Source organism: Hydra vulgaris, chromosome 03 (assembly GCF_038396675.1).
Source record: "Hydra vulgaris chromosome 03, alternate assembly HydraT2T_AEP".
Taxonomy (NCBI): Eukaryota; Metazoa; Cnidaria; class Hydrozoa; order Anthoathecata; family Hydridae; genus Hydra; species Hydra vulgaris.
The window spans coordinates 15,320,001-15,331,173 of NC_088922.1; the positions used below are offsets into that span (position 1 = coordinate 15,320,001).

Genomic DNA, 11,173 nt, shown 5'->3' on the forward strand with positions numbered 1-11,173 from the left:
TGATCCTGGAAATTACAGGCCTATTTCCCTCACCTCTGCAGTTGGAAAATTAATGGAGAAAATAATGCGTGATGTCATGACTGAACACCTAGTTAAGCATAACCTGTTATCTCGGCATCAACACGGTTTTGTCAAATCTAAATCATGCATCACCAATCTTCTTGAAGTACTGGATATCATTACCGAAGCCTTAAGTGACAACTGTGCTGCATTGCTCATCTTGTTAGATTTTACCAAAGCTTTCGATCGTGTGTCACATTCTCTGCTTTATCACAAACTGGCTGGCTATGGTTTTGGCAAAAATATTCTTGCCTGGCTCAAGGACTTTCTTGAAAATAGGAAGCAGCGTGTCGTTCTGGGAAATTTCGCATCTGAATGGATGGATGTCCAGAGTGGTGTTCCTCAAGGATCGGTCATAGGACCTCTTCTATTTTTGCTTTTTATTAATGACATGCCAGAATTAGTCAAAAACAGTTGCAAACTATTTGCTGATGATAGCCAGTTGGTTGTCAAAATAAAAACAGTTACAGACTTGGGGTTTGTTCAAAAAGACATTGATATTTTATGTGATTGGTCAAGACTTTGGTGCATGGAATTTAGCATAAATAAATGCAAGGTTCTAAAGTTTCATGGTGGTTCCACAGACATTGATATCCCCTTTACAATGGTGAATAATAATGGCAGTCACATTCCTCTTGAAGATGTATCCGTTGAGAGAACATTGGGCGTTTTAATAAACAATAAACTCAAATGGTCAGAACAAATTAGTCATGCCATTCTTAAAGCTAACTCTGTACTTGGCCTACTCAGAAGAACTTTTAAAAAATGGAATCCTAGTATGTTTGTGAAGCTCTATACAGCATATGTAAGACCGATATTGGAATACTGTGCACCAATTTGGTGCCCTTTTCTTCTAAAAGACATTAAAAAATTAGAATTAGTCCAACGTAGAGCTACTAAACTTGTTCCACAATTGCGCAACTTGAAATACGAGAAACGATTAGCAAATCTGGGTCTCAGCACATTAGCTGAACGTAGAACAAGAGGAGATGTAATCCAATTTTTTAAAATTTATAAAAAACTAAATGTTGTTAACTGGCAACAGAAGACAAACCAAGCAAGTGCTCTATTATGTGATGGACCTGCAGGTCATCTTCGTGGTGCCAAGCATAAAATTGAACGAGAATTAACGAAAAACACTCAAAGACATAATTTCTTTATAAACCGAGTGGTGTCATCATGGAACACTTTGCCTGCTTCGGTAGTTGCTTCAAATTCAGTTAACGAGTTCAAAAACAATTACGACAAATGGAACCGTTCTCTCTCACGTCGGTCTACTATAGTCGGGTCACGTTAGTTACTCGACTCATAGAAGTCTAACTTCTATTGTAGAATTTTTACTATAATACTATAATAATAATATAAGATATATATATTTATACATATACAAGATATATATATATATATATATATATATATATATATTATATATATATATATATATATATATATATATATAAGAGATATACATATATATAAGATATATATATATATATAAGATATATATATATATATATATAAGATATATACATATATATATATATGTATATATATATATATATATATATATATATATATATATATATATGTATATATATATATATATATATATATATATATATATGCAGATATATATGCAGCCCTAGCAACACCGACCTAACTGCCACTCTAAAAGTGTTTGAGGTCAGCATAAATTTACCAACATCATTTTTATGTTTTATAGTAACCCCTTTGTGTCAAATTTTTTTTGCTAACCTGTCGCCAACCTCTAACAGTTTGAGGTCAGCAAATTATTGCTGACCTCATTTTTGTTATTTCTGAGGGTTGTATATGTATATATATACTCTCTATATAAATCTCTCTCTCTTTATATATATATATATATATATATATATATATATATATATATATATATATATATATATATATATATATATATATATATATATATATATATATATATATATATATATATATATATATATATATATATATATATATATATACACATACAGCTATGCACAAAAGTTTATTTGAAATTTTTTCTAACATTAAAGTTTAACGGATATAGATTTTAAGTTAATTTTTTGTGTGTTGTGCTATTTATGTTTGTATGGATAAAATAGACAAAAATATTCACACATACTACACTACTTACGTAAAACTAATTAAATAACATACAATGTACTTTACTGATGACATAAAAGTTTATTTGAGTTTATTAGTTATACATTTTTCACACTTGATTACTAATTATTATACTTAATTACCGCTATAAATTATAAATATAAAGAGTACTCATGATTCTTAAAAAAAAAAAAATAATTTTAAAATTACAAAAAAATATTTTAATTGCAAAAAATTATCTAAAGAATAACTACAATATTTTAAATATCAAATCGCTTGCAAATGGGTAGAAAAGTAGTGTCAGATCAAATAGCAAATTATTGGTCAAATCAAAGAATCATAACAACGTAGAAATTAGTAAATTTATGGGTGTTTCTGAATTTTGCATGCAAAAAACAGTGAAAACCTGGAAGCTAACAGGTAACGCTGTTGATAAGCCTTGTTCTGGAAGACCATTGAAGCTTAGTGACCATGACAAAAGTAGCATATTCAGAACCAGTAGAAAATATCCTAGGCTCAGCAACAAAAAGCTAGCTCAAATATTCAACCAATTCTTTTCTAATCGAAATGTAAGCAAAAAACTTGTTAATAGAATAGTAGCAAAAAAAGGTATTGGCTCCTACATTGCAATAAGAAAGCCTATCGTGTCAATCATGAACTGCGCAAAAGACAAAAATGGTGCAAAGAACCATTGCATTGGCCAGTTAAAGATTGGGCAAAAGTGATTTAAAGTGATGAGTCAAATTTTCAGGTTGTGAACAAAGAATATACAAAAGAAGAATATACGTTAAAAGATTTGCAACTGAGAAATATTGCAAGCGCTATTTACAAGCAAAAGGACAAGGTGGTGAAGGCTCAGTAGGCATATGAGTATGTTTTCTCCACAAAGGCCTTGGTTTTTGTGAACTGTATAATGGCTGTATAAACCAATATACCTACAAAAACACACTTGAAATACATTTGATTCCATCGACAGCAGAAGCAAGCAATATATCTTCCAGCAAGACAAGGCTCCAGCACACACAGCACATAGTATAACAAACTGGTTTATCACAAAGAAGATCAATTTGTTGCCTTGGTGCCCTAGATTACCAGATATCAACCTAATAGAAAATATTTGGTCATAAATCGACGCTCAATCAATAAACCATCAAATTTAATCAACTGAGCATTTAAAGCAACTTCTGAACAAGTACTGGTTAAAAGTGCGAGATGAGATGTGCATGAAATTAGTTGAATCAATGCAGAGACGAGTTCTTCTTTGCTATCAAGCCAAAGGAGGACACTTTAAATATTAAATTTGTATTTTTTTTGTTAATTTTGTGTTCTAAACCTTGACTTGATTAAACTTTTATGCAACTTATTTTATGATTATAAAATTATTTTTTTTTTTTTGAATTATTTTTTTAAATATCTTATTTTATTAATGTTAATTGTGTTAATTAGATTGTTCTTTTTACAGCCATCCTTCATATCTTTTATTTGCCAACCCATTACTATTATTTTCAACCCATTTCTTTGTATATTTACTTTTAGGTCTTATCAAATTATTTTAAAAGGCTTTAAATGTGACTAAACTGATCATCATAAGTAATTTTATCCAACATTTTATGGGATTTTGTCAAACTAACATATAAATTAATAAAATAATTATGAAAAAATGCCTACATATAGCAATGTTTTTGTCAAATTTCTTTACAGCAGGCGTCGGCACAAGGAGTACTGCTGCCCAAATAATTATTCTGGAATAGCCCATATATATATATATATATATATATATATATATATATATATATATATATATATATATATATATATATATATATATATAAACACACACACACACATATTACCTATATATCTATATCTTCATACCTACATATACTTGCTCTTGTCTGTATAATCCAGCATCAAGAGGGTGTGTATAACCTAATACTCGCTTATGTATTTGCAAAATGTGTTCAAGATTAACTGGACCAGGTTCATTGACTAAAGTTACATTAATATATTTGAGTGCCAAATCCATTCCAAGTACTTCATTATGTTCTAGAATACTTTTGCCTCCAACTGCCATTCCTGTTTCTAGAATAGCTCTTGTCATTGATAAAGTCAAAGTATTACCTTCAATCCCATTTGTATGATATATATGCCTATAATATGCCTCAAGTTTTGCTCTATTTAAAGCAGCATTTCCTTCTGGAATTTCTGTTAATGCAAGGCGTTTTGATTCAATCCTTTGAAGCATTTCCATGTCTTTGGCTTTTACCTTAGATGAACATCTGTTTTTGTTTTCTTTTGCACGAAGATGACCGGGGTAAATAACCAAAGCTAATGCATAATGATGATCAGCATCTATAATATCACGTGGTTCTATTACTTCTCCGTATGCGTTAAGAACATCTGGGTTTCTAGGAGTCAAAGATTTGCAATGTTTTAATAGTTTGATAGCTTTTTCATTATCACCCTCATGATATAAACTAATAGCTTTTTGCATAATAATATTGGCTTCCAATGCAACTCCTAAATACAAAATTACTTTAAAATACTGAAACTTGGAGGCAATAATAATACCATATATTGATTATTTATTTTTATACTTTAAGAAACTTTTTTTAATTTCATAAACCACGATTAAGACTGTTACAATTCATAACCCTTAGAACTTTAAGTTTTCAAAAAAGAAACTAGTTCGATAAAGTTAATAATTTAAACCTTCATTTTGAACATCTCTCTGTAATATTGTGTTAGCATCAAATACTTCATGTTTTTCATCAGTAATAGTTAGCAAAGCAAGAGAAGTTCTATTTGGATACTTGTTGTCATTTAACCAAAATATAATACGATTATAGGCCACTTTCAACATCACATAAGAAACTAATAGCAGAGAGAGTAATGTAAAAACAACTAACGTTTTTCTCCATCTCATCTTCTCTGTTGTTTGTCATATCATAAGAAATTTTTAGTTCTATGAAATAAACTACCGGTAGTAACCCATATTTAATTATACTTTAACCATATTTGTCTTTTTCAGATTTCAGAGTCTGTTTTTTAAATTTTATATAAATGTTGCTCTGTTTGTTATAAAAATCGGTAACCGGTTAATGTAAAAAAAAATCATTAGGCTTTTAGGATCTTTACTATATGAGGCACCTCACAGGATAAGGGACCAAGTCTTAGAAATGGAGTTATTAGCACTACTGTGTAATAGAAAGAAAAATAGTCAAAAAGAAAAAAAATTTAACTTATTATCTTTATTTTTGACCAAGTTATAGCTGTTTGTGCGGGGCAATGACCGGAATAGCGTTTTTGAGAAAATTAAAGTTGAAAGTTTGCATAATTTAAAAACGTTATAAATTCAGTTTGATGAAGAAGTTAGTGGTTGTTTTTTGTTTTTAAATGCATAATACAGTTTAGATTACGGGTACAAATTTCACATCAAATAAATTTCAGTAACTCTTTAAAAATAAAAAAATAGAAACATAACTGAAAAATCAAAAAGGTAGCAACTCTTAATTAAATACAAAATTTTATATCTGCTTTTCGTTTGGGGCAAACTGGAACTGTTTTTAGCATTTTATTTATATGTCCAACTTGTTTGCAGTAAGAACATGTGGACGGCTTTCTTTTAACCGGAGGCAAACCCATCAAAAAATCTAAATTGCCAACCGTTTCTTGAACTGTTTCGCGAACATTTGCTGCTCTGACCTAGTAATAAAAAATAATTTAAGATAATTAGTGATGTTTTTATTGTTCAAAGTCTAAATATTAAGTCAAATATATCCGTATTTTAATTCTCGTAATGATGATAGGTTAAAAAATAAAAAAATCTGGGCAAACGTAATCCTGTCAACTTGTGGCTTTGGACAAATTAAATCTTTCCCGCGTTCTGGGACAAAAATTCGGATGCCATTGAGATACCATTGTCTTTTTGGTGAGAGATGTTTAGGTTGTAATATTTGCTAATATAGTTATTTGCATAATAGTTATTTTTTGGTATAACCCAACCGCTACTCTCCAAGAGAAATACTGCATTACAATGTTGTTTTTATTTTGCCCTACGTATCTTTGATAGAACATTTATGTTCAGCAAGGTAGTGATGATTCATACTCAAAATACAGTATTATTACATACATTATAGTCATACAAATAACCTGAAAACATGTTAACCCTTTCCGGTTAACATGTTTTCAGGTATCATATAACAGTGCTGAACACAGGCCAATTCATTTGCAATACCAAAAATCCCAACTTTAGACGGAGTTACAAAATAGATAGGTCCAGGTTGATCTGGTAAGTTTGGTAGAAAGATTTGCTGTACATAGTCAAAAGAAATGTGTGAAATTTCAAATTTTTTTTCGCCAGTTTAATACAATCATGATAAATGGAACGCTCTTTCTCAACTAACTTTAGATGTTTTAACATCTCAGTTATACGCTCTTGTTTGACTTCTACTTCTAGCATCAGCCTTTCATTCGTGTGAATCAGAGCACTTAATTGGGCAAGAATATTGTCATTCAGTTTGTTTTCATGTTCAAACATCTCATCAATCTCAAAACATTGTAGTCTGTATTCGCGTATTTCTGAATGTGAGAAGCGTGCCATACAGTTTTTATTTTTTACTCCTTGATTGTATCCACAACCAGATTTTATAAATTTTTGTATTTTTTCCTCATCTTCATTTTCAAATAACTGTGAGTAAAGTGAACGGAGAGGAATGTTTTAATAGTGTTATCAAGAACAACAATGTTATTTTGGATCGTCAGTTCATCCTGTGAAGTTGAAGCCAAAGATGTATTCTCACTCATTGGTTCATCGTGCAAAGTCGAGATTAAAGGTTGATTCTCATCTATCGCCGCTTCATCGTTGCTAGATGCTTGGTTATCAGATGAATCAGACATTAAAAAATCATCATTGAAATCATTTTCACGATCTCTAAATTTAAAGAAATCGTGCAGGACATTGTTGACTTCTGATGGATCTAAACCATCAGTTCCATAACTATTCAAAAGCTTTGCTATATCAGCATTTTTAGAAGTACTGGATTCACAATTCATAATAACTAAAAACCATCAATATTAAACGAGTCATTAAAATTAAACTTAAAGTTTAATTTTATCTAAACTTTTGTCTACACCTAACGTGAGTCGGCTCTTATCGTTGGTTTGAAATACTAGCAGAAATTTCGCAACAAATAGTTGTTTATTTGTTATAATTAATTTGGTGTGTATGAACATCACTGTCATGCACTTCTATTTAAATACAAAAACCGCAATACGTAGTTACATTTATGAATTAAGCGGGCTTATTACGTCAGCATTTGAAATCAATTTGTTTCTAAAGTAGCACCTGTTAAAAGAAATTCAACAAAGAAAAGCATATTTAAAATTATTTCTTTATTTATTCTAATAATTGTTTTATCAATCAATAATTGTTGATACTACGATTAAAAACATAATAAAATATTTGGTCACCATACTTGGTGTAAAGGGTTAATAAATAACATACAAATAAGTTATATTTTCAATAACTTCTTAGGATTTTCAACGATTATTGATCAAAAATAAAAAGTATTATATACTGGCACGCTAAAACGTTAATAATACAGCATAAAAAAAATAATTAACAAGGAGTTCTTTACTTCTAGAGGAGAGAACATTATCAAAACAGTTTTGATGAAGAGTTGGTACCTTTTCCACATTTAAAAAAAATCCTTTTTTGCAACTACCAAAAAATTTTTTTCACAAAAAACACCTAATATGTATTGTAATATGATAAAACTATAAAAAAAACAATAATCTCGTTTTTGAATTTTTTGACCTGACTAACTATTATGTCAAATATCTCTGTAACTAGAAACTAAGACTTGGTACCTTTTCCTGTGAGGCGCCTCATACAGGTACAAAGGTCCGCTACTTTACACGCTCAGTTTTATGTGTAACGGTGCACAGTGATTTTTTTGTGCCAAAATTATTTTCGTAGTTTTTTTCTATTAGAACAGCTATATTTTTATGTAAAATGCATAAATAAAGTAATAAACATGTAATTATATAATATAAAAAAAAAAAAAATTAAATTTTGGTGAAAAATACGAAATACTTTTAATAGACAAGACAACTTTTATCAGTGTAAACATTAAAAATATTACTTTTTAATGCATGTATTTGTCATAAAATAACTTTTTTATATTTATATATTTATATATTTTTATATTTATATATTTATATTTATATTTATCTTTACAGAGCTTATATGTTATAACAGTAATAAAAGATTTTGTAGGTACTCTTTGTTTACAAACATCTTTTTTACATGTTCAGTATTTCTCATCAACTGACCATTAACCGAAGACCAATCTTTTGTTATGACTTTTTTTATTGCAAAAAGTAGCAAAATATTTATGATGCATGGCTATTTACATACGTTTAGCATGAGATTAACATAATTAAATGTTTGGAGGATATTGAAGGATAGTTTATCTGATACTTATTAGTAAAGGTTAGTAGCAAAAAAAATATTGAAAACTGTCTATTTTCGATGCATAAAAAGTTATGATTACATTTACGTTAAATTGTTTTAAAAGTCTGAGCAAAAAAAACATTGTTAATTAAAATAATGTCTATTGAAATGAAAGTCAATAAAATTAATTTAAAACAATAGTAGCGTAAGAAAGTTGTTAAATAAAAAATCCAAAATAGCGTTTTGGAACACGTCAAATTAACGTGTAAATAACCGCATAAAATTACACTTAAATTAATATTTAATGTTTTTTTAACTAGATATTTCTTCTAATAAACATATCTTCACCATTATGACAAATTTTCACCGTTCAATGCAGACATTGATTTTTTGGTATTCTAGCACACTCTGTCCCACTGTGCGGTGTAAGTTACGTAAACCTTATATTTACTTGACAAAAGTAACTGAATGTAAAGTAAAAAAATTAGAAAAAACAAACAAAAATTATGCTTTCATTATTATTATTTTTTAATTTTTGTAGTCAGACATTATTATATGCAAAAGTGATTTTTTACTTACAATAACTTTACTTAAAGTTTAAAGTGCACAAAACCTAATCTCATTTGTCACGTGACTGAATTTTCTAATCTAGCAAAACTAAAAAATCAAAAAAAAAAAAAAAAAGATTGAAAATAACTAAGCAAAAAAGAAAGAATCGAAATTTGGGCACAAGAGATGGGCACCTAAAACGCCCCCACGCCTCCTAGAACGGTCTAATGCCGCACTTATGATAAAAAACAAAACGTTTCAGTTTTAAGCTTTAAGAAAGTATCTCATATAATCAGGAAGTACATAGTTAATACATTTTTAACATAGTTAAACGTATCAAAAGTACTGAACTGAAAATTGACGGATGTTCGTGAAGCTACAATGACTTCGCCAAGTAGAAAAGATTAGAGAAGTTTTAAAACAAATGATAGACGCAATGTTGTTCTTCGCAAAACAAGGTTTACCATTTAGAAGACACAGAGAATATCAAAATTCTAAAATGGGTGATAGTAAAGATACAACCAATAAAGCTGGCAATTTTCTTGACATCTTATTTCTACTCGCCAAATATGATCTCATTTTAGGCGATCATCTTAGATATGAAAAGAGGAATAAACTGCATTTAAGTCATGATATACAAAATAATTTAATTCGATTGCTTGCTTCTAAAATTTTATCCACAATCAATGATAAAGTTAAATTAGCCAGTCAATTATTGATATTTCCAGAACTCAGATGTCAGTTTTGTTACTATTGGTTTTAAAATCAGATGATGTTGTGGAGAGATTCATAGACTTACTAAGCATAATAGAAAATTATCTTTACTTAGAAAACAGCAGCGCTGTTGTATTTACTGAGTTAATTTTATCTGAGCTTAAAAAACGAAATATCGAAACTTAGTAGAGGTCAAGAATGTGGTGTTACTTCTGTCTGGAGTTAAATTACACTTTAACCAAATGTCATCTATGTTCATTGTTTTGCTCATGATTTAAATTTGGTGACCATCGAAGCAATGTCTTTAAACTGCAATGTTCAGTTGTTTTTTAGCACAGCTGAAAAGTTGTGTTCGTTTAAAAAGTTTATGTCTATTTTACCACAATTTCATATTCTCCAAGAGCACCAGCAATGTCTCAATGAATCAACAGTAGACACTCTGAAACAACTTTCTGATACAAAATGAGCAAGCAGGAAGAATGCAGTTGATGCTGTTGTTGAATCTTTTTCTGTTATTCTAGCCACTCTATATGATATAAATCTAAAAGAATACAAGAAACATAAAGGAAATGTGAGAGCAAAATCTATTGGAGTATCAGTTTTAATAAAAAAATATTATTTTGTCTTCTAATGCTATTTCTGCAAAAGCTGTTAAATCCTTTTCGTGTTGTCAAACCATTTGCAACGAAAAGATTTAGACGTTTTATTTGCAAAACAGTTGATTGATCTTACAAATAAAAACTTTGTTAATATGAAAAGTGATGCAGCTTTTGAAGTTCTACATTTAGCAGTCAAATCTTTTATTAGAGAAAAATGTTTTGAACTAAATGTAAAAACTGCTTTCTTGTTGGCGATTTGCAAAAAAGAAACGCATGGCAGGAGGGCAGTGGAAATTTAGTATAACAACATAAACACTGAAGAAGCGTAGAGTATGAGACTTTCAAAAATGTGCATGCATCAATATTTCCATCTTTGACAACTGAGCTACAAATAAAAGATGCACTTCCATTCTTGATTGAGAAACAGATGGCAGTCGGCCTCCCTAACTTGTCTATAATTTACAAAATCAACTTGATTCTTCCTGTTACATCTGCTAATGCTGAGAGAAGTTTCAGTTGACTAAAGATTATAAAATGAAAAACATTGACTTTGACTTGTCGATAAATCGTTTTGCTTCAATGAAATCTCGCAGAAAAAATGCGTACAAAGTAGCAAAAAAATAAATTTCTTTCTTAATGCTTACTTCTGTTGAATATACGATGAATG

General features: G+C 29.4%; 1 protein-coding gene across 1 annotated transcript in view; it reads right to left on the reverse strand.

Annotated features, from left to right (window-relative positions):
* LOC100211297 (protein adenylyltransferase Fic) overlaps nt 1-5,289 on the reverse strand; it is an 8,445-nt gene extending 3,156 nt beyond the window's left edge. The window contains exons 1-2 of the mRNA XM_065792442.1: nt 4,900-5,289; nt 4,063-4,707 (exon numbers count right to left, since the gene is read on the reverse strand). Of these exons, the coding sequence (XP_065648514.1) occupies nt 4,063-4,707; nt 4,900-5,113 (859 nt within the window). The 5' untranslated portion in view covers nt 5,114-5,289. The remainder of the gene's footprint in view (nt 1-4,062; nt 4,708-4,899) is intronic.
* Nucleotides 5,290-11,173: the final 5,884 nt, after the last annotated feature.